The 24,546-nt window shown below is 38.9% G+C and overlaps 1 protein-coding gene across 1 annotated transcript in view; it reads left to right on the top strand.

The window, feature by feature from the left end:
• The window catches only part of STK32B (serine/threonine kinase 32B), a 157,334-nt gene that overhangs the window by 94,687 nt on the left and 38,101 nt on the right, over window positions 1-24,546 (top strand). The window contains exons 5-6 of the mRNA XM_057373493.1: window positions 10,701-10,738; window positions 20,377-20,466. Coding sequence (XP_057229476.1) covers window positions 10,701-10,738; window positions 20,377-20,466 — 128 coding nt within the window. The remainder of the gene's footprint in view (window positions 1-10,700; window positions 10,739-20,376; window positions 20,467-24,546) is intronic.

The raw sequence follows: 24,546 nt of genomic DNA, 5'->3' as shown, positions 1-24,546 counted from the left end.
RGAGTACTGAAATAGGATTTGGGTTTGGATCAAATGTTCCCTGTCATGCCTCATATATCCTAAACAGAAATATGCAGAAATGCACATATTTATTGCTCTGTGAGTTTGTTTGCAAGTGTTCCTTCTAAAAAGCATACAAACTTGTTATAGTGCTTCCCAAGATTTGTGAAGAAACACAGGAAAGTGTCGTGGGATATGCTACTGACATTTCAGGTCAGTTTTTTAATCATTTATGAAATATAATTTTCTTTTCAAGCGCTGACATGGCACGTCCCATCCTGATCTACCACAGACAACTTTTTAATACATGAAATCTATAAAACAAACCAGAAGGAAAAGTATATGCAGGACATCARAATGCACTTGGCTGTGGAACATATTCGTCATCATCTTGGTGATGTGTCCTGTGTTTATTATGGGATGTGAGGTGGTCAGTTTGAGAAATAGAGGTCCAAGCACTCGCTCCCATGTCACAGGCACAGGAGGTGCTGGCAGTGGTGAGGGTGATTTGGGACTTCAAATCCGACTGAACAGCACAACCTGACGTGGTTGTTTCCTGGTTGCTGGTCTGCAGCCCTTCTCCTTGCTGAGTGCACTGTGCCTGGACACTTGCTGAAAACCTGAAACCTTCAGAGGCACTTTCAGCACTTGCTGAAAACCTGAAACCTTCAGAGGCACTTTCAGCACTTGCTGAAAACCTGAAACCTTCAGAGGTTGCTCTCTCTTTCCTTGGCCTGCAGGTGAAGGGCACTGTGCTGAACCACACTTTAGCTGCCAACCATGGTGACTGTGTTTGGTTGCACTGTGGCATGGGTGAAGGAAGCAGCTGTTAAATAATGTTATTTATTAATATTATTGTGGATAATATTGATAATATTATTGTGGATACTGTTCTAGCATGTGGCACATGGACTTTTAGATACAGAAGCTGATAAAAGGTTTAAGGTAAATATTGGGGATATTATACAGTAATTACACACCATGAACAGTGGCTGACAAGCACACCTGTATTCTTGGAATTCTACATATTTTCTTTTTGAATTTGGCTGAGCAAACTCTTGGGAATGTGATACATCTGCACGGGTCTATTCCATATTTCATGCAGAGAAAAACAAAGGAGCAGCTCTGTGAATTTCAGACATTACAAAASACCACACTAATGATGCTAGCTTTTTACAACAGATAAAGAAAAATGTGCTTATCAGTAACAATGCTTTCCTGATTTGTCTTTAGGCAGAGGGCAAATGTCATCAATTTCTTCTCTCATTTAGTTTCACACATGTATTCCTGCCTGTGAAAACTGGAAGAGGGCCTATGCCTTCTACTGGAAGGAGGCAGATAGTCTTGCAATTGCTGGCAGAGCACACTCTGAGCACATTCTCCCTCATTCCTTGTCAAAATCTCCCTACACAGGTCATACAAGGAAGCAACACCACAGCAATGCATACACATCCCTGCTGCACCAGATAATTCTTTCCAAATGCCACACTCCAGTTAAAGCCTAATGAGTCCTGATATTCCCGTGGTTGTCAGAGGTGTCACCTTGTTCTTGAAAGCTGATTCATGCGCAGGGATTTGACCCTCGTACACACAGAGGGTCTCAGTAATACTTGGCTCTATAACACAGGAAATATTGGAGTAATCTAATCTCAGCCTTAAGAACATCAGAAATTACTGCTCTGTGATGATTTTGCATGACTCCACCATGTGATCTGAAGAAGCATTTGCCTGAAGAAGCTTTTTATTTGAAATGTGATGAATTCTGGCATCATTAGTGTTGACATTTGTTCCAGGCTCCCTTTAGATCTGTATGGAAGTCTGAGGCCTGTACCCATGCAATGTCAACTCCAGAAAACAAATTATTCAAATTAAGTCCTTCAGCAAAATGAAAACTAACCATTGGATTGCCTGGAAGTTGCTTKTGCTTGTAAATGCTTAGTTGAAAAAGAACCATTGTGTCTGGAAGACGAATCCTGGATAAAGCCTGGCCTTTGTTATGTAAAAGCTCCGTTTATAAAGCTGCAGTGGTACTTTCCAGTCCCATCCTCTGAGACATCACACAATGYAGCACAGAGGAAACAAAGTACAGATTCACAGTCTCCTTTGGACAAATCTTTCTAGCTTTTATAATGTTTAAGAATCTTTGCCTATTTTTCTTGTTATTGCAGCATATAATTACCTCTGTGGTAAAGTAATTTTGGATGTTCAATAAGAACAATATAATGAAATATTCTGTGTTTAATATTTTTATTTTAATTTGGCATCTCTGCAAATTCAGAAATTGAACCTAGCCAAAGAAAGMTATTATCTGGCTATACATACCCAAAAATGTGAAAGGTTTCCTTCATTTTAAAAAGGTAATTTTCTTCAACMTGGGATAACAATATCTACAACTATTTATCCAACAAATGCAATGTTTCCAAAGCCCACTGGCCATYCAGACAAATGCAGATATCATTACTGCCACCTATTGCTACAAGAAAAGAATTGAAGATATTTTCATATTTGTGTGTTTCCACATGGGGATAAAATTGGAAAATAACAAGCTTGTTCCAGTTAAGGCATTTGTAAATAAACATGTTTTGGTGTCTTCTTTCACAGCTTTATTTTCAGAGCTATATAAAATCAGCTGGTACGAGTGCTAAGAAAATCCAACATTGCCATGGACACCTGGTAAAAAAACAATATTAAACTGGAAGGGAACTCCAGGCACCACATTACTCAGCATCACAGTAACTTGCTCGTTTATAGCTAGGCACTGCAGTCCCAGCCTTGAGCCAGGAGTGTCAGACACTCTTTAAAGGTACTTAGGGAGAGTGGGGCCYTTGGAGGCCTTCATGGGTGAGAGCTTTTTCACTTGACAAAATTATTACAGCAGTCATATCTTCCATACAAACTAGAAAATGGTCTTGTTGCCACACAGAAAAAAAGGCTCCAAAATGTGATAATGCACTGGAAGGYGGGAGTCTGATTAGGATCATATAAATGCTTGTTACCAGAGAAATACTTGGAAGTAGTTATGAAATTTTTGCTTCTGCATTAAAGCCCCAGGAGCAGGAATTTCAGAGAAAAACATAATCTAATATCTCATCTTCTCAGCTTATTTTCAGTTTTACTGAATTGTTTACATTTCAAAATTACAGTGATGCAGAGGGTCATGTCATGTCACAACACTCATTAGAGCAGGAACAGRAGGCTCTGAAGATCTTTTTATGAAAGGACAGTAAGTGGCAGCAATTACTGCTGAGATCTAAGTGCTGTTGGAACAGGCAATCAGAAGTCTGCAGCTGTCAAAGTCTTTCATTCCCATTCATCTAACACTAAATAACAGTAAAGAACTCTGAGATTCTTACTATGATCTTTTTTTAATACCATTGAACTCTTCTGGATACTAGGAAGGATGTTGGTCAGGAGTAAAAAAAAAAAAATAAAAAGAGAAATGAGTTATAAGGTGTATCACAAAAAGAGGAAAAGGTGCATCACCCTTTCACCCTTCATTAAATCTGTTTCTTGAGCAAGTCCTCCTGGCAGRTGCCCTGCACAGTTCAACTCTGGAAAATACCTCATTGCTGTGCCACCCTCACAGAAGCAAAACAACTTTGACAAAATTTATCTCTTGGCTGTTGACTTTTCCTTTATGCAAAAAGGAAAATTGCAATAAAGTATCAATAAATTCACCTAAAGTAACCTCACTATGTATGCAGTCACTTTATTTATGAACTGCACACCTTGGATATTTGTATTGTTTGTGAGTCCAATAACAAATAAGAAGGAAATARGATCCCTCTGTGAAAATCAGAATTTGTTCACATTTCTTTCCATAACCAGGAGAAAACCCTTTACAGTATATCGTATGATTCACTTCAGTGCTCTGATACAGTGATGTCTCATGTGAACTTGAATAATGCTTAGCTGAAACTTATATTTCCCAACTCTTTATGAATGGCTTTTAAGAACTGCTAGGCACCTWCAATTAATCTTAATGCCTTTTTCTACATAAGGAAAAAAAATGTTATCGTTGGATAACAACTAATTATATATTAACTGCATAATTAAGAAAAACCTTCAAACTCGATATTTCAAGGTTTATTCTAAACAACAGTTGGATTGTCAAATAAAAGCAGGCAGGAGCTACTTTTAAAAATCTAAGGCCCTTCATTTCACCAGTTTGTACAGAGCTGAGTTTTCACTTTAACTTGCTTTTGGTTAATGAACAGTTGAAGTCTCAGTRGCCCTCATTTTGAGGAAATCAATCATCATTAAAAAGTGGAAATACTGTATTATAAGCTATTCTGTCAAAACTGCCATCAAATTGAATGCTCATATATAGTACTGTGGGAGTTTAGATGCTCAAGAGAATGGAAATGTGATAATATATTAGATCCTGGTCTGACCTAGCAAGGCAAAGAGTGAAATATATCAGATATAAATTTCAAATAATGTACTTTGAGTTTTTGCTGATACCAGGTAAAGGGTTAGTGGTTATTACACTTGTGAATTCAGACTTATGCAGAGCTATTATAAGTGGAAATATTTAATCTAGAGATATTAAAAAGCTGTTTGGACTGGCAAAGGACAGMTGTCCCTGTGTTAGAAACTCTTGAAATCTTTTGATAAAATGAGAAAATGTAGGGAAAAGCAAAAAATCACAAAATTAAACATGGCAGAACCCACACACCCCTATGGTGTGYATAAGTTTGCTGCAAAATTTGAAAGGAGAATAAAACTGATGAACAGTGACAGTTTTTCAGTTCTCACAGGTTTTAGAAAAAGCATAGATCTTGTGTTTGGTGTTATTATGGATGTGTTTCAGAAAGGTGAAGGGTCATCAGTTGCTGTATTTGCTGTAGAAGTTCTTTCCTAAATCAATTAGATTAATCTTAGCTGTAGGAACTCTAGCTGGTAGTTCTGTTGTTCACATCAATGGCTAAATCTTTGATTAAATCTCTGAAGCACTTTWAGAAAATAATGTCCTATAGTAAACAACTTGAGTTTAATTCTCTGTTGTATGACTTAACCCTGCTTGTTTAACTCACTTTGGTTTTATGGAATATGAATCCACATTCATGTTCCAAAAGAAGAGAAAAGTTTTGGTGACCATGTAACACTGTTATTTGTCACATCACATCTTACAAGTCTCTGCTGTTAACTGAGCAATCTAATCTGTTTGCTCTTTACCCACAAGGAATTATTTTGTCTAGCCTTYCTCAGACCTTTTCTTTTTTGACTATTTTCTTACAGATCCTAAGAAATTATGCAACCTGTCCGACCTACTTTGTTTTAAATTGTAGCATAACATCTTTTTTCAATAATTTTCTGTAACTTACTTAGAGTTAATTGTTACAGTGTAAAGTGGTAGCCAATGAACCAGCCATCAACTTTTTACTGAGAAAACTGAGCAATTCATGGTTGAAYTCACCAGAGATACTCCYTTCTTTTGTAGATGGATGTTTCAAKTCCAATCAATATAAACAGAGACAAAAAGTTATGAAATCCTGATTGATCATATCACATGAAACTTTTTTTAAGATTGTACTGAATTTCAAACTTTAGAGCCAATGGCATCATTATATATTTTTCAGTCTTCTGTGAATATTTAATCTATATAAGGGACACAAAAGTGTGACCTCTGGGGGGTTCTTTATGGTCATTAACCCATGTGAGCAATTCAGATTCTCCCCTTTTGATGTACACATATATGATTCCTGTCATTTTATCTGACAGTGGCAATACAGCCATCTAGATTTGGTCATTCCTACTGCGATTTCTGAGTCCTCTTCAAGTGATAYAATCCTCATTCTTTACCATTTACATAGCTAATAAAATATTGTTGCACTTTTCCAGTGTTGAACTGCGGGGCATTTCAATTTTAACTTCATTTCAAGAGGTAAAGATAGGCTTTTTATTCCTACTGTTTTCCTCATGAGCTTTCAAGCCCCATGATAGAATTTAGGAGGTGAAAGCTCTCACTAGCTGCCAACTGCTATGGACTATATCAAAGACTCACTAAATTCCACATATACAGTTCTCTCACAGGTTTCTTCAATCTTTCATGAACTTACTTGCAGTCAAAAGGAGGGGGAGTAAGTATGACAGTCTTTGAACTTGGATACATTATTTTTCATAGACTCAGACTAATTTGGGGTGGAAGAGACCTCTAGAGGCCTCCAGTCTAATGATCTTCCCAAAGGCAGGGTCAGCCTTCAAAACAGATCAGGTTATTTGGGATTTATCCAGTCAGGTCTTGCAAACCAACGGATGGAGACTGCATGACTTCTCCACCTCTTGATTTAGAAACCCACTTCTGYTTCACTTAGTAACATCAGAAAGAGACTGATAGGTTCAAGGAGAGRCAATTAAAGCTGCAGATTCTTGAACCTGAGTCCTTTCTAACCATTGTGAGCCTTTCCAGGCAGGACACTGTAACTGGCAGTGCAGTGACCCTGAGCTGAGCCACACGCATGGTTTCACTCCATGCAGAGAGATTATCTTCAAGCAGGGATGCACAYTCAGCCTAGATAGTATAGAAGATACAAGCAGATTATTAATCATTCTTTCCTACTTGGAAATTTTATGCAGCAGCTTCTTACTCAACTTCCATCCTTCAGGCAGCTTTATTTTAACATTTRTAGTGAAGGCAATTGAAGAAAGCTAGAAATGGTTTCACAGGCAGTATCACCAAGTAGCAATTAAATTGTGKKTTTTTYCMWTTTTTTTTCTCAATTGTCCACACTTTTGAGTTTCTTGAGCCAGTTATTATATTACTTGTTCTGGGTCCTGTCACTGAGCAAAGACTTTGAAAGTTTCGCTACTTTTGCTTCTATGTTGCTCTGACTTTTCTGCATATAAAAACAATTGGAGAACCACTGATACAGACTGAGAAAGTTGTATTTATGGGAATCTGTCAAGGGGGCTACCATAGCTCTGCTGATCATTGCCTGATGAATAGTCAGAGAGAAGCCCAGGGCACTCCTGTATCCAAAACGTGATGAGTGTGCTCCTTGCAAAAGTCCTTCAATTTGTCTTATGAGCTGGTTCAAAGTACTTCGATTATGAAATGAGTGTTTCAATTAATTCTCTTAGCCAGAGATTTGTATAACAGGTGAATTTCACACCCTGCTGTTTGAACATGCTTKCTAAAGGGAAATTTTTTTCTGAAAAATTGATGTGTAATCAAAACAAAATTTCACTTTGATAATACGTTTGATTTTAAACTGCTTAGCTAAAGAGGCTTTATCTTTTAAATTCATCAAAACAGTGTTTTATTGAATTTATTGAAGTATTTGTTTGGAAGAACTAAATATAACAGATCCCAGGAGCCCTCTGTTCTGAATAAATGCAGTAACTTGCAATGCACCTGGAGCTGCCAAGCCTTCCCCTGGAATCTGCTGAACTCTCCGTGCYCTGTGCCCGGCTGGCAGCGCTCAGTGCAAGGGCAGGGCAGTGCCCTGGCTCCTCTGCAGCTCTTGGAGCTTTCACCAAGCTGCCTGGGGAGTGAGGAGCTTTCAGTGCCTGGTAAAGCTGGGGACAGCACGGTGACCCTGTGCTCGCTTTTCTCATCTGCGTGTGAATCCAAGCATCTCACATATCTYKGGGCATGTGATCCCAAAACAGCAYTGTCTKACCTAASAAACGTRTTTTCCCTCTGGCTGAAGTTATCCYATGACTTTGACTCKCTGYAGRAGCAGTTTAGARCAGCCTGTTTGAGGTCTGAGRAGGGCTGTKAGTMTCTCAGGGGGTTGTGTTGCCATGTGCAAGGTGATACACCCTGTGGTGCCTGCCCCCAGCTASATCCTGCCTTGAGCAAAAAGAGCAAAGCTGACAGTGGGGAACATCCCTCAGGTAGGAAAGGTTTTATGGTTTGTGCACATCGATATCAAGGATCAGCCGCTGCCTGAATTAGTCATGGAAAGATAAGCGCTGATCTAATTTTACCACTCAACTTTCTGAACACTACAGATGCAAACTGCGTGAGAATAATAATATTTGATCATACATAGCATTGTCAAGTGGATTTGTCAATGTCTTTTCTGGTGGCTATAAAAATGTACAGTCTATTTAACGGTACAATACCACAGCAGACATTCAAATTGTTTGAATTGATGTTAAAAAAATATATAGAAAAGGCACCTTTTTATAATGAGCAATCCCTGGGTGCTGTATTGTTATACACATGGCAGTAGCTCACCAAGATGAATTTCTCCCTTAGATCAGTTTTATTCTTGGTGAAGTACTAATGACTATAATTCTTATTTCAAATTTTCTTAAACTGGAGTTAAGAGTTTGAAATGATGTTGAATGTATCACTAATTTTAGGAAGTCACAAAGAGACCCAAATGTACTTGTGTATGACCTCACATGGGAAGTCTGGAGTCACTTTGTGCTTGCTAAAATTCGCAAAGACAAAATATTTAATATTTAATATTTAATATTTAAATAGAATAAAATATTTAATTCAGCTGTCAAAACTGTGACTTACTTCCATGGAAAGTTATTGCTGTATTTTCAATCATGCATCAACCACAAAGACTATTCAACAGGAAATCTAAATCCAACTCATATCACAAAACAGATATCAAAAACCAAAGATCATTTTGTCAYGAGCAAGTATGAGTACCATCTGAACAGTAGCTCTTTCAAAAACCATCTCATCAATTGAAAGATTAGATATAACATTGAATATAGAATTGCATAGAATTTCCTATGATAATTCAATCAAATTCAACAAAACATCAAATTCCAAATTCCAAATTCCAACAAAACACAACCATGTTTTACAATGTAAACAAAGATATTTATTCCTGCAGTTTGTCTCACAACTTCATCCCTAAGAAATCAGGGATGGAAAGATTATATAATAAATTACATACCAAGTGATTACAGGGGACAAGAAAGAGACAACTCAGAGTCTGGAAGATTTTGGATGAAATAGGCTCTGGGACAGATGTTTCCTTATATTGCACATGTAACTACAGCTGCTGCTGAATCAGACAGTTATAGGTAGTCTGTAAGTTAGGCAGCCACAGGTACCCTGTGCAGAAAAAAGTTCATATTTCACACTGAAATATTGGTATAATTTTAAATTTCCATTCCAGATGRTAATTTATAATAAGAACCTTTCTCCATACAGACATATATATATGCATTCTACATTATTTCCAAATGTACAGAGAATTATTTAATGTAATTTCTTATTTATCCTGTGTTTCCACAGCTGCCACTACACAAATTATAAAAATAATCTTAGAATATTTCACAGTTTCATATGATTCTCTGTGAGGGCTAGAAAGAGTGGAATCCAAAATGCTAAAGGAAGTGTTGGCTTCCTTCTTCTGTCAATAATGATGTGAAATTTAGATGATGACTGAGATCATATCATGCAAGCAATGTACATACTATAATTGCTATTGCTATCGAATTCCTGTGTAACCTTTATAATAGAAGTTGTTCTGTATTTTAAATTTGGAAAGAAAAAATATTCCGATGTAACATTTTCCTTTTGCAATATTTCACTTTTTAAATTATTATTCCATTTGTGGGCACATTGTGAAAAAACTTTCCTAGGAAATGTTTAAACTGGAACAATCAAGTCATCCCTTACCTAAAAGAGATTTTAGGTGGAAGTGTTCATTTGCAGACTTAGTCAACAGTTAATTTTGCCAGTTTATGGTTCTTCGTCTTTCAAGACAAGGGGAAAATTCAGCCCAAGGGGCAAAGGTTTTGCTCAAGGTGCACTGCTGGCTCTGCCACTATGCCAGTGTCCCACCAAGAAGAGTTTCACAAATTCCTGAAGTTCAAACTGGCAGTGACAAGGCAGTGCCACACAACACCACCACATCACACCAAGCCGCAGGGTGAGCCAAACCAGGCACCCAAACAACTGCCAAAGCCAAGAGATGAATTTTCCCTGAGCAGGTTCACACCAATGGCAATAGTGYTGGATCAAGAAAGAGGGTGGGAATGACTGRCAGTGATRGGGAAAAGTTGTTTCCATCCCTCCTCACAGCAGCATGAATTTAGGTCAATGAAAAATAATCCTGAAAGTGCAGCTCTCTAGGGCAATATTGTTCTCTTTGCCAAGGATGACAGAGTTGAGCTGATGCCTCAGCCTGTCATATTCTACATCTTCCCTTATCCCTGCTCCAGTCCCCAGCATGACACTTGGTTACAGACAGCCAAGTGGGATTTGGGGGTGAAAGCAGAGCTGCTGGACATACTCAAATAGCMCAAGACAGCTCATGGGACTCTGCGGTGTGTGAGTGACTGACCTTGCATGTGAACGTGGCAAAATAGCGGGGTCTGGCATGCAGGGTAAAACCACCCATGTTTCCAATTAAATTATTTCTGTCAAATGTGGAGTCCCTGAAGCAATCAGGCACCTTCTAGATGCAAATMTTTCKTCTCATTTTTACTGCTGCTATGAARAATAAAGGATATAATCTTGAAAACCATGTCAATGCTAACCATATGAAAACAAAACCACAATAAATGGCAATCCAGACAGCCTCTTTAGTATGCATGTTTTCTCAGGGCAGCAAAAAGATGTARATAAAAATCATTTGCCTTTATGTACTATATGGTTTTCATTGGTTTTGTAATGATTTAAGTGACTTAGTTCTCATACCCAAATGGGGAAAACTTTAAAATTGCAGAYTTCCTTTGGGTATGGAATGTAATGCTTTCCTTTCCTTGTATTCCAGGGACATCAAACCTGACAACATACTATTGGATGAACATGGTAAGTGAGTATTGACTGCTTTCTGTAAGAATATCTAATTCCTGAAATCTCAGTGGCAGGCTCATGACATGCTTTGTAAATCAACCTCAGATGCTGAATTCTTACCTAAATCTGGACTTTCTCAGAAAGCTCCCTCAGAACACTGTGTGGATTTTGTGGTTTTTCCCTCCTATTGCCAAAGAAATGTGGGGATCAGAAATTTTCAAGGTTCAAAACCAAAGGAATTTAATATGAATTGAGATCAACAGGGACACTAGATAAAAAGAACTTACTATTTTATTAACAGGATTCTGTGAATCACCATAAACCCTTTTTAGGTGCCTAGTACCAAGCACTTTATTTTCTCTTTTAGAACGTCTGAAGAGCTAAGAAATTTCACATAACAAATTATTTCTCATGTAGATATTAAAATTAATTTCCTAAATCTAGATAGAAATTTTGTAAATTTGACTGCAAAATTGGTGTGCCTCTATGTAGTTCTGGCTTAAATAGCACAAAAAAGAGTAGACAACAATAGACAGCTTTGAACTTCTACTACCAATTCCATTTTCTCAAAGATAAAAGACACAGTATGGAAAAAAAACCCAGTTAAATTTAAATTTAATTTAAACTTAAATTTTTAACATATATACTGTCTCTAAGAAGTATTTAGAGAAAACTTCACACATGCTCTTGCCACATGAGAAATACAGGTAAAGGGGGCATTTACCTCGTATGAGTTAAAACAGAAGTACATATGAGAAAAAGACTAAATGGAAAAAGAAGATGAGTGTTTGCTACTGTGGGAAAGTCTTGTGCTTTGTTTACTTCAGGAATTGATTAAAAGCAGATAATCTCTGAGAAAATATAATATTGAAATTATGCCAACAATATCATTATGTCAAAATCCATTGCAGAACTGCTGGGTTGATTAAAGAGGTAACATTCTACATAGCTGAAGTTTCTTCCTGGAAACATGAAAGCCAATAAAGCTAAGTAATATCGGGGTTTAAAACCATCAAGAACTTCAGCAATTTAATGTTTCAGACCAATAAGTGAGAATGCTCCCAAGACTCCAGTATCTGCAAACAAGCACGAAATAGAAATATCTTGTCTTTAGATCCTGGTGAATTATAGATGTCAACAGTAACACAAAATGAGTATGAGTATGTTAAATCTCCTATTTTCAGCCTTTGAAGCTCAGCACCTTTATCTTTCCCTGCCCCTCATCGAGGTCAATTAGGGCACAAAAACAGCCTCTTGTGAGAGCTTTCTGATGGACTCTGCAGCACCACAGAGCAGAACCAGAGTGAGCACTGTGATGCAAAATAAAGGGGTTTTTTGTGATTATAAACTGTTCAGCAACAAAATTATCTGTAGGCAGATGGGAAATTTTGGGATGGATTGCCTCCTTTCTGCAAAGCAGCAGAATATTGCTTCCTCACAGCACACCTGCAGACAAGCAGTGAAACAAGAGACTGCTCCAGACACAAACACAGACCTTGGTCAGCAGAACGAATCAATTCATGGGTTCAAACAGCTCCAAAGGCCTGCATGGGGTTTGGAGAAGGAATTCCCTGAACCTGGGAAAGGGTYTACACACTTCAACCCACTAAATGAGGTGATATCCATAGGACAGGTGTCTGTACTGTGCTAATTACCTCAGGTTTACCTCACAGAAGTGCAGCTCTTTTGCAAGCAGAAAGCTAYTCTCAAAGTCCCTGCCAACTCTGATTAATCYGCAGKGTAGTRAYATCATTTTAACAAAATCATCAGATTTCGCTTAATGGAAAAATGTGCTGAATATATGCACCATGAATATGTTTGGCTGCAGARTAAGCATAACAAATTCACCTAATATGAGCCTAACCAGGTGCACAGGAAGGAACTTTATTTTAGCCTGTGGCCACTGAGATGGTACAGCAGTTTTCTATATGCTTGACTTTACCCCTAGGTCTTTCTTACAGTTCATTAAGTAAATTATGCTTGCATAAAGTATCATGTAATTGGATATGCACAACAATTCTGACTGAGACTTTGTCTCAGTGAGTTAGATTTCTTTGGCCTCCCTGAAGAAACCTATTCTGGCTGAACTCAAAATTTGGTGTTATGCCATTCACATCCCCTTATACCTTCAAGCAGTTAAATCAAGTTTCACATCCTATACCAAGAATATATATTATTGCTATTTCACTCATTAAAAATAGTTTCACTATAATTTATCTGTATAGCTTAGGGAACATGTCTCAGGAATACAGAAGTAGTGAAAACAGAAGATTTTTCTTTAAAAGTGATCAATCTAATTTACAAATTTAAAAAAACAAACAACCCAACACAAAAACATATACAACATATTCATAATCATTCTGGCAGAGAAAGACTGATTTTTTCCATATGTTTTTCATCAAAGCCACGTCTCAGGACTGCTGAGCACGGGTTCTGATGCATCAGTGGAAATAAATGTTTGATGATCATGAAAAGCATAGAKGTACATGAGAATGGGATAACCAGCYGCTAAAAATAGTGTTCAGCCCCAATCAGAGGATGATTGCATGGTCTCCTGGAGACAGTCCACATCCCAGCTCTGAGCAGAGGAAGTAGGAACTGTTTCAGGCTTCATTCTATGAACCAGAGCCAGCCCCTCTAAGAAAATCAATGCAATCAATAAAGCTGTTTTTTTAAAAAATGTTTCCTTCTCAGCTTTCCCAGAAAGTTCTTTCTATTATGATCAGCACTAATCTCTAAATTTAGTAGTAGTGTTCTGTTCTGCTGACATATATCTGATACAGAATTATTCCATTTGCAGCTGAAGGCACTATGTAGTGTTTCAGGAGAGCTATTACTATTGTACAGAGAAAAGCATTATAGAATTCTCTTAATGACAGAATTCTGCTTCCTCTTCTGGTCCTTTCATTTTAATGGTTTAGAACAATAWAACTGAAGTGACAGCATTTAGATCTGGAACCTGGTAAGTCTGTCCATGTTGTATTTTTTTCTGAAATATCAAAGAAATTAAAGATGTCTTTAAAATTTTGCATGATCTGTTAACAATGATGGCTGAGGAGATGTAGAATTTCTTACAGGCAGAAAAACAAGCACTGGCAAACAGATTAGTTAACCGACTTTTTAAAGAGGTTATAACATTATTTCTACAGCTGTTTGGTAGCACCATTGAAATTAGCATTTCTGGTGGTTCTGCAGAAATTACAAGCTCTACTTTTGCATCCAGGCTTAGCCTTGTACTAAGTGAGCGCACCATCATTACAATCTATTTACAAAAAAAAAAAAAAAAAACCACCTGCAAGAGTTTGAATTCCTCTCAAGTGAGTTTTCCACAAAATCATTTCATGAAATGCAGTGTGATCCATGATCCGTGCTTGGTTTATTGAGGAAGAACTCCCTGCTAGGTCAGATCCAAGACCTTGGCCAGAATTTTGTTGCAACTGGTGGCAAGAAGAAACATTATTTGTGGAACRTGCCTTTTGCCACTTGGCCATCAAATGCCTCAGTGCTGCCTATCACCCACAATTTTTTTGTGGTAGGATATTAGAGCATCTTTGCATGTTCCATTTAGAATGTGAAGGAATTCTTGTTCATAAGTTTTTTTGCTGCTTTCTTGAAGTTGCAGCTGATATTGGCCTCTATAACCTCCCGGAGTAACAAATTGGAGAAATTCACTACCCTTCATGAAAGAAAAATGTTTTGTTTAATGTGTTTTAAAACAGTATTCTTTAAAAAAAAATCATCTAGAATTCCAGGATTTGATGAATAATAACTTGCAATCACAATATTCGAGATATTCAAAAACTCTTTCAGCAYCCTTCAGTCAGCAAAACACCCTCATTTTTTAATGTCTCCCTATTAKGGAGATGTTTTACCCCTCTCTCTTTTGCCATAGATAAAATTACAGATATGCAGGCTTTCAGTTTCAGGGTGGAAGAGCAACCACAGTGGATCAAAGACCCATCTAAYTGAGTTTCTTATCTCCAGTGTCTCCAAAATGCAAATGACAGAAAGGATATAAAAAGAGAGTAGTTTTTGTGGCATTTTCCCCATGTACTCACYCAACCTCCAGCTTTTTGTGACTCAGACATTTCCGGGCTCATGGTTTCCACACATTTAACAGTTTYCAGTGACCTTTTCCAAGATAATTTCTGGTGCTTCCTTGCGTGAAGAGAACTTTTTGCATCCTTAATATCTTGTGTTAGGGTCCTTAGTTTAAATACAGATCACGTGAGGACTCACTACTTAGTTGTTGATTTTGAAGGTGCTACCTGTTAATTGCACCAAATAATTACTATTACTAGTCTTGACACTCTCTCCTGATGTCTCTCCATACTGAAACTGCAGATCTAATATCCCACTCTTAGACTTAGCAGGGCTATTTACATGTTATTGGGTTTTGGGGGTTTCTTAGATTGAGTTTGGTATCTGATTGTGTTAATTTTACTCAGTAAAAYCATATCACCAATGAGTGAGCAAAGCCAATTGAAGCTGATATTCACATGTGTCTTAGTATATATTATTATATTAGTTTATGACCATCAAAGTTCACCTTAAAACACTATTTCCTTGAACACAACTCAGCTCTCATTTTAAAACTGTCAGCAAAATTGAAAGATGTAGCCAATGAGCAATGTTTGCATTAAAACCAAAGATGGGATGAAATAAATAATTGGAATCTCAGTATTAACTTCTGAATACCAGAACTGGCAATATTATTGCTGTCTACTGATGTTTGTGAGACATCTCCACTAAAGGTGCACCTGGTGTGTGTGCACCTTGTTATACCCACAGACAATTTGCAGGGACTGTATCTTGTCTAACCCTCCAAAGCTGATTATTAAGACAAAGGTTTCCAGCATAATTCATCCACCTGAAGCTGTCCAGAGTCTGAAAGTGTATCTGAAATTTTAATGTGCCATCATGGCTATTCAACAAAGTAACTTTCTGAAATGCACAGCTTTGCTGAGCCCACTACAGCCGTGCAATTCCTACCAATCTCCCTAATGAGAAGTGTTGACTGCCAAGTCACACCGAGTTCAGGTGCAATGAGCTCAGGCTCTCGTACACAGCACAGATGAACCCAGAGAGGCTTTTAAAATTCTTCATAAGTTTGACTTTCTGAGAGCAAATCAGGTTTGAATGTACKTCAAAATGTTGCTGTTCTGAGATTTACAATCAGCTCTGGTTCATGCTGAGTTTGATGGCATTAACTCCAGTGTATTTCTTCTCTCTGCTGTCACATTCACCCCTTTGGTTTCAGACTCTGAGAAATTCAATGAGGTTTGAAATCATGTACATTTTCCTCTGCTGAACGTTAGTCAGYCAGCCCCAGCCAACTTTCAGGACTTGTTCTGATTGTCATTATGATTTGCTCAAAAATTGAATCCAAACACAGATCATTTGCTSTTTACCACAGATACTGTAATTTCAGGCTATGTTGAAAAGTGAGACACAAAAGTCACATCACATAAAGCTTTCCAAAGTCATACACYGCACTGTGGGTAGTTAAAGCCTTTACTGGAAGCTGACTGAAGGAATGCAATTTTTGAGACAATTTCCACTGAGATACTTTCCATTTCCAGTGCATGTGTTGGTGTATGTGAAATCTGCAGTCTGAGATAATTTGAAAAATCCATTCTGCAGAGAGTCAAAGRACTGTGGTCATTTGCTTTTTTCTTCCCTTCTCTCTGCCACCTTTTATTATGTATGGGGTCATGCAGCTCCAGGGATTGAGCAATGAGCTCTTTCCCTGGAATACTTGGATTTAGTTAGGTCTGCTGAATCTGTTGTGCACTGCTCTGCCTAAGAGCTAAACTCAAGTGACACTGACATTCTGCTTAGTTTAATATTATGTCAGGGTACAGACTTTGTTTTGACATTTAGCTGTTCACAATCATATCCAGAAATGGAGATCAAGTACAAGGTGTGAAGCTCAGATGGGGAAAATGTCCCCATGAGCAGAAATTTTGCAAACAGTATGAAGTAGGTGGTATCCCAACATATTCACTGCATTAAGAGCAACCTTCCCTTTTCCCATGTGCAGCAGTTGCAGTAAAAACATGTCTTAGAGGTTGATTAGAAAGACTTCTATAGAGAATTGGGGTCTAATTGTCTCTTGAAGTATTCACACCAGGGGKKAAAAACTTAAARAAACCAAACCAAAYAAAGCAAAACCAAACCAAAYAGAAAAWCCCAAACCCCCAAACYCCCAAGTCCTTAGGTTTGYAAGAGTTGAAATCATTCAGTGGGTGCAGGCAGGCAGAGCTCCACCTCGACACCCCTCCAGCCCTGCTCTACTGCTCACTGTAGAGCTCCCTGTTCTGTCCTTGTCCCACACCCAGCCCCTCTCCATGCCCCCWGCTCCCACCAGGCACCTCCCCTGCCTGCAGAACACCTTCCTTTCCCTGCAGCACCAACCAGCAGCCCTTCAAGCACCAGGCAGAGCCAGTCTGCAGACACCCTGAGGGCTGTGGAGTTGCCCTGTGATGGGCAAAAGCAAACAGGCAGCTTTTCCAGCAGTAAACTGTGCCCTACCTCATCTGCAGGAGCTCCCTTTTGCTGCATGGGCAGCTCGATGCAGAGGGGCTATGTACAACCTACCTTTCCAGTCCATCTCTTACCTTCCAGATAGACATTTCTAACAAAAAAAAAAAAATGCAATTTTGGTTTTGTTAAATGAAATTTAATAAAAGAAAGACAAAACAATGCATTGCAGGAGAGGCAATTTTCATTGCAAATCACCTATTTGGATCAGTCTGAATAGATATGATGTAATAGATGTTTTGCAATGGGCAATCATGCTGGCACTCTAATAGGGAGCATCACTTACAGTCCTGTCATTTAAGTGACAGAACTTTATATATATATATATATATATATATATATATATATATATATATATATATATATATATATAAATATATATATATATATAATATTCATATTATTTATATTTATATTTATATTTATATTTATATTTATATTTATATTTATATTTATATTTATATCTGCCAAAAAAGGAGGAAATATTATTCTACCAAGATCTTTGCAGAATCTCATTCTACCATGTACATAGAATTGCTTTAAACTACTGCCATGAGGTGGCTTTATGTTGTTCGGTTCTCATTTTCAAGAAGCCTTCTGCCACAGTGTTTTATGATGGCAGAAACAAACTGCAAACAWCAGGAAGCAGGAATACCACATTCCAATTTTCATGTCAAGCTGGGCTGTGAACACTAATTCTTGTCATGGCAGCCTAACAGTTCCCACCTCTAATAAAGCATGGCTTTCATTGGCTCACAGTTTTACTCTGATGTGTGTTGAGGGCTTCCTGGGCTGGGCATCTTAGGAAAAAATTGTCAGTAAAATGCAAACAGGTTTTTTCAAAAATAGTGCAGAAAAGCACGCAAAGCTTTTAATTGTAAACTTCTACTGTGTCTCCCATTTGGAGAAGCTTTAGGTTTAGCAGTGGGAAGGGCCTTTTTCTTTTTCCAAACCAACCAGCTCAGATCTGGCCAAATCAGGGTCCTCTGAGAATTTCAGTCCCCACATGCACAGCTGCACAGTTAGAGGTTGGCAGATACATTTCCTGTGGACTCTGAGCAGGATCAAGGTTGGATTGTTGGAGCAGCATGACATTTTGTTGAGGCTGCTCTTCCTCCATCAGGCACCAGGGTAACATCCATCAGTCATTTGTTAATCTTTACATTTTTTGCAACAAACATGATAACAACCTCAGTCACTTAACAACTGCATCATGCCCAAATCCTGATCCATTCTGTGGATTGAATGATACTGAGACCTTGATAAGAAAAAAAAAACAAAACAAAACCCACAAATTTTTCACTCAGGAGTCTCATTCAACACATGAGGTATTAATCCTGATCTGAGTGCAGAGCTAAACTGGGGGAGGGAGTACGTGCCCCTGCACCCTGTCCCCCATGGCTTTGTGTAATCACAGACAGGATAATATCTGCATCACTCCACACCACTAGCCCTTGAGACACAAAACCTAACAGACTTGTCAAATTAAAATTCTGTAGATTTTCAAACTGGATTAATATTCAGTTTACCAGCCTATGGCAAAGCAGGATTAACAACTGTTACTTTAATGTGATGGAGCAATTGAACCTATGCTTATMATAAAATATCCCAGGAACAATGTAATAGCAGGTTTGGGCCACTCAGCCTGATTAGAACAATTTAAATCATCTGTCTGGCTGATCAGGCAGCACATCCTTAGGCTGCCTTCTGCCACTTATTGTTCATCTTACTGTCAAATGGGTGATCATTTGGGACCTGCTCCTRTTATATACACACATCTTCTGCTACCATGGATATAATTTCATTGTTATTGTATGATAAAAATACCGTTTTTCTTCTCACTTCTCTCTTTGCTCTGAGAAGACTCAGAAAAAGTCAGGCTGCTGGTAACCTGCGATGGATGAAATTGTAGACACTCATAAATACCTGAGATGTGAGGGGTGGCTGTAGCTGGTGACAAGGAGAGGCAAATTTCACACACAGCTTCACATTCTGCTTCTGTTACTGTTCTGAGAAGGCAGAGAGATTCACGGAATAACAGAATGGTTAAGGGTGGAAGAGACCTTCATGATCATCTGTGATCATCTAATTCCAACCTCCCTGCTGTGGACAGGGACACCTTCCATTAGGCCAAGTTGCTCAGAACASCATCCARCCTGGCCTTGAACACKGCCAKGGATGGGGCATCCACARCCTCCCTKGGTAACCTGTTCCAGTRTCTCACCACCCTCTGAGTAAAGAATTTCTTCCTAATACCTAAYCTAAACCTGCCTCTTTCAGCATAAAACCACTGCCCCTGGTCTTATCACTATTTTTGATTAATATAGTCTGTCTCCCTCCTTTTTATAAACACCCTATAGATACTGGAAGGCTGCTCTAAGGTGTCCCTGGAGCCTTCTCTTCTCCAGGAGGAGCAATTCCATTTCCCTGAGGCTGTCTGCACAGCAGAGGTGCTCGAGCCCTCTGAGCACCTTCATGACCACCTCTGGACCCCTCCAGAAGGTTCACATCTTTCTTGTTCTGAGGACCCCAGAGCTGGACACAGCACTCCAGGTGGAGTCTCTGGAGGGTATAGAGGAGGAGGGGAGAATCACCTCCCTCATCCTGCAGGCTGTGCCTCTTTTGGTGCAGCCCAGGCCAGTCTCTTCTGGGCTGCAAGTCCTCACTGCTGTGGCAGGGGCAGCTTTTCATCCAYAAGAASCCCCAATTCCTTCTCTGCAGGGCTGCTCTCAGTGAGTTATCTCCCAGTCTGTGCTCATGTCTGGGACTGCCCCCAGTAGTACCTTACACTTGGACTTGCTGAGTTTTATCCAGTTCTCAAGGGCCCACTTCTCACTTTGCTCATGGCAGGAGAAGATTCAGGGGTGATCAGCAAAAACAGTTCAGCACTGCAAACATGTAGTGGGTGCAACCACACAAGAGTAGTATTCCATCAATTTGTGACAATTTGATTTTTCTGCTTAAGAGCAACATTTAATATTAAGYGTCCATTAATGCTACAGGTTTTTCCAACTGTGTTTCTTTCCATTATCATATAAATCTTAGATAAAGATGAGAGTATTTTTATGATGTGCTATTTTAACTCCTGGTTTTACTTTGTGTAATTGCAGGACATGTTCACATCACTGACTTTAACATAGCMACCATAGTGAAAGGCTCAGAAAAAGCTTCTTCCATGGCTGGCACAAAACCCTATATGGGTAAGTTTTCAAGACATTTAAAAATRTAAGAAAAGTTATACATTAAGACTGACTAATGGCATAGCAAAAGGATTTCAAGTTCTAAAAGCATAATGTAGATATGATCAACTTCTTTTTTTTGACAGTGTTTATGTGTGTTAACAGTGGAAAACTTGGGAGATGGAGGATGTTGTTTGGATGCTATTTTAAGCAGGAGCTTGATCTCTACACTGCTTCTTGTCAGGTTCTGTTTGGTTTTGTGAAGCAAATTCAGGAGAATTTCAGCTGTGTTACTTTCTGTAAATCCCCACATCTTCAGACAAGAATATACAATATATCTGCACCACTGTAGCGGTGACCTAGCAGAGAACACATAATGTAATTTCAAAGTATTTAGACACATCCTTGAGTGCTTTGCTGAGTTCCTCAAAAATGTGCCTGTTAAAAATAGAGTTCTGTGTAACTACCCGCTGAAGTTCTTACCCTATGGCTTTTAGGGCCATTGTTGTTGTATATTGCAATAAAATATTTAAAATGTATGGTTGACTGAAGGCTGGGAGAGTAAAATTCAGTCCACCTGTCTTCATGTGTCAAAAAGGTAAGCATCTTGGCTAAGTTAATAACTCAAACTTCCCCTGAAGCTGAAGGACAGAAGGCATCTCCTGAAGGTCATTTGTCTCACCAGAGTCAGRCTAGCTTCCATGACTAAGGGTATGYGTGATTTGTCCTGTTTATGYGTTCCTACATATCTGCTGCTTTAATTCTTTATATGGAATTGTCATTGTTTGAGCAGATGAGCAGCCTAAGAGTAAATGTATTTGGATTCAGGAAACCATACACTAAGGGATAGATTTGTTTCCAAGAGCCTTTCTCTACCARACATGCCCAGAGCACACATAACACATATGCAATGGTAAAATATTGATAAATTATAATTTTGAAGCTGTCATTTGGGGAACCAAAGGCCACTGTGTTGCCAAACCTCTGCATATGGGCATAGGAGTAAAAGCACGTGCCCAAGAAATAGGAATTGCCTCTGATGTTTTTCCCAGCACTACCCTGCACATGAAGCAGGCAGTGTCTGCAGGGTGCCTCCACACCCCCTGTGAGACTGTGGCACAGCAGTCCCRGGCACTGCATGAGAGTAGGTTTTTTTCCACATATGATGTGCTTTTTGTTGTGAACCAACAGTTAGCAGAGCTGGAGTCCATGGCCCCTGAGCAGCTTCAGTGACTCTGCTTGGATGAAATGAGCAGCACAGCACAGGCRTGGGATAGAGAGCATTAGGAGGTCAAGGGAAAAATGGATCTCTTCTTGGTTCACCTCAGTTCATGAATTCTGCTCCTGAAGAATCCCCACACATCAGATCACCATCTCCAACAATCTCACAAGAAGAAACAGCACCCAAAAAATGCTCTCCTTTCCTTTAGGAAGGCTACCACACCMTCCACCAGCTCATTTTCTCTGCAGTGTGCCTTCCTCACCTCTTAGAATTGCAAAGATGCCRCAAAAGTCACAACTGCAGTTCTTGCCATTCAGAAAGAGTCAGAAGAGTCACCCTTGCATTTATTTGGAGCTGTAAGAAGACAGTAAAGCTTTTAGAGCTGTAAAAATCCTCTGTTTCAGATGAAAAGTGATGGATAAGGATTCTCTGTGGCACAGGTTGGATATCAAAGTTTCAACAAATCAAATATTAAGTGTGTGACAGCTATGGGCAGATATTCATTGGTGCTGCTTTCCTCTTTTAGTTTGCACCTTTTACTTTRTGAAGAATTATAACTTTACTGAAATGCTACAAGGGCTTTTCATTTGCAGTGATTTCTCCTTGTAAGGCTGTATCAAAGGCTTCCATGTGGCTTCTCCTGAGACATTTAGACTAYGAGAGAAACAGGAAAACAAAGAATTGGGGAGGTTGGCTCTATGGCTGGTGGTAAGCTTTTATTGCCAGGAATTCAAACCACTCTTTAACCTTGGTGTAACAAGACAAAGTCACCTTTGAGCACGGTACTTGCTGAATGCCAGAAACAAGGAGATTTTGCAGTTTCTGTAAGACATGCCTTATGCTATGCTKATTCTCACAATGATGGCAGTATGAGATGTGATGAAAGCTTTTTCTCCCTCTTGAAGGTTTATAAAGTCTTACTCTCATGTGGATCCTGTTATGTTCAATCAGATACGAGGACGYTCTCCAGCCTCTCCCTTAGTCGAGGCACTTATAGGATTTCTTACTYCTTCCTATGGCCAATTTAAGGAAATAAACAGAAAAACGTTATCTCTAAAGCCTCCATTCCCCTTTGAAATCTGATTGAAACAGACTGAGAAATTGCTAGGCAGTGATTTGCTCACATGCAGCATGACTGAATAAAAATGGTTTCCAGGAAAAAAATAGAGTGAATTGATATTGTGCTGTAAAAATGCCCTAGCTGTTCTGATTAAGATGCCTATCTTGTAATGCTAAGCATGGTGTGAGTCAGCTCCTGCAGCCTTTGCTTAATCCCACTTCACATTAGCCTTTTAGCCCCTAAGTCTTTCTCAGCCTGAAATGTTCCCTGCCTGTTTCCCTACTTATTAAATGTTTATGCAGAATGCACTCTACCTGAACCTGAATGTTCCTCTAGAAACTCTGTCAATTTTTGTGTGCCCCCTCTTCCCAGCCGATTCATTCAGACAAGCAAATACCTGCCACACACAGGAACAAAGACATGGACAGCAGAATTTGTGACAGGAACAAGGCCAACAGCCTGGCGAGGCAGGATACTTCCAGCTGCTTCTGCAACTCTTTTTCTCAAAACCAGTGACCTGAAATGCTGAATTGAAATCACCTTCTTGGAGTTAGGGGGTCCTCTGAGATTCTGTCTTGTACTGACTGTTCAGGTGGCTGTGGCTTTGGCTTATTTATGTGTGAGTCCCATAGGATGCAGTTTTTCCTTTCTGAAATATTTTGGATTGATCAATTTCCATACATCARCATATAATTTCTGAGTATTGCAAAAACTTTGCATTCACAGGTTATGTTTTGGGGGGGTTAAGCTGTGTTTATTTTTTTGGGTGGGCTTTTTGTGTGTTTTTGTTGCTGTTGTTTATTTTTGGGGGGTTCTRGTTTTAGATGTAGAAGGGTTTGGGGGTTTAGATAGAATCTAAGATGTTTTTTTCATCAGAGACTCAACTTATTCAAATGATGCAGTGACTTTACTTCAAATCAAACTAGTAAAACACAACTTATTATACAAATACACCTGACTAAAATCCAAGGCTAATAAAATCAGTCATAAATTATGTGAAACATTTCAGCCACCCCCTTCCTATCCTACAGGCTTGTTATCTCAGGTTTTCACAGCTCCTTTCACAGGTTGCTGCYATGGTGAAGAATGACTGTGTGCCTGAGATTACCAGAGGATTGTGGATTTACACTGGTCCACTGAACTTCTAAAATGTATGAGTCATCCATATTTATTAATTAACACTGTGTAGGAGTACTATTGGACTCAGAGAAAAGCCAGTGGATGTCCTGATATCAACCTTATACATAAAAAAAAAWATCCCATAGGGCTAAATTTGGTTAGCCAAATTCATAATTAAAATACTGCAGGGATAAATTTTGAGTTAGAGTTTTCAAAAGTGGCCAACTTTTGGTCTTTCCTATATTAATACTAAACAGTGCTCTGAAATTAAATATTGTGTTGCAGCTCATTGCATTTTGAGAGCAGTTAAGGCAGTGTTTAGATTTTTAAAAGTCCTACCTTTATCCTGCAGGGGGTTTTACCTCCCCTCTGCAGAGTTTTTTTGGTCATGTCGTTAGCTGACCTTTTGATCCTGAGGAAATATCATGAGACCAGCATGACAAGGGAGGCTTCTGCTTGTTCTGATAAGCAAGAACCCAGAGTGGCCATCTGAGACTTTGAGGTGCTGAAATAAATTTTCATCTCATGCTAGGAGTTACGTGGCTGARGGGATTAAACACTCAGCTGCAAGCAGGCATTCAGGTTTTGTTTSCACTCTGACATTAATGAGTAAGAACATAAGCATCTGAGGAACCTCAGGAGATCAGGAAAGAAGTTACTACCTCCAGCTGCTCTTCACCTCCTTGTGCTCTCTGACCTG

The sequence above is a fragment of the Malurus melanocephalus genome, unplaced genomic scaffold (genome assembly GCF_030028575.1).
Source record: "Malurus melanocephalus ecotype Western Australia unplaced genomic scaffold, MMel_1.1 scaffold_199, whole genome shotgun sequence".
Taxonomy (NCBI): Eukaryota; Metazoa; Chordata; class Aves; order Passeriformes; family Maluridae; genus Malurus; species Malurus melanocephalus.
This window is presented reverse-complemented; position numbering and strand designations above follow the sequence as displayed.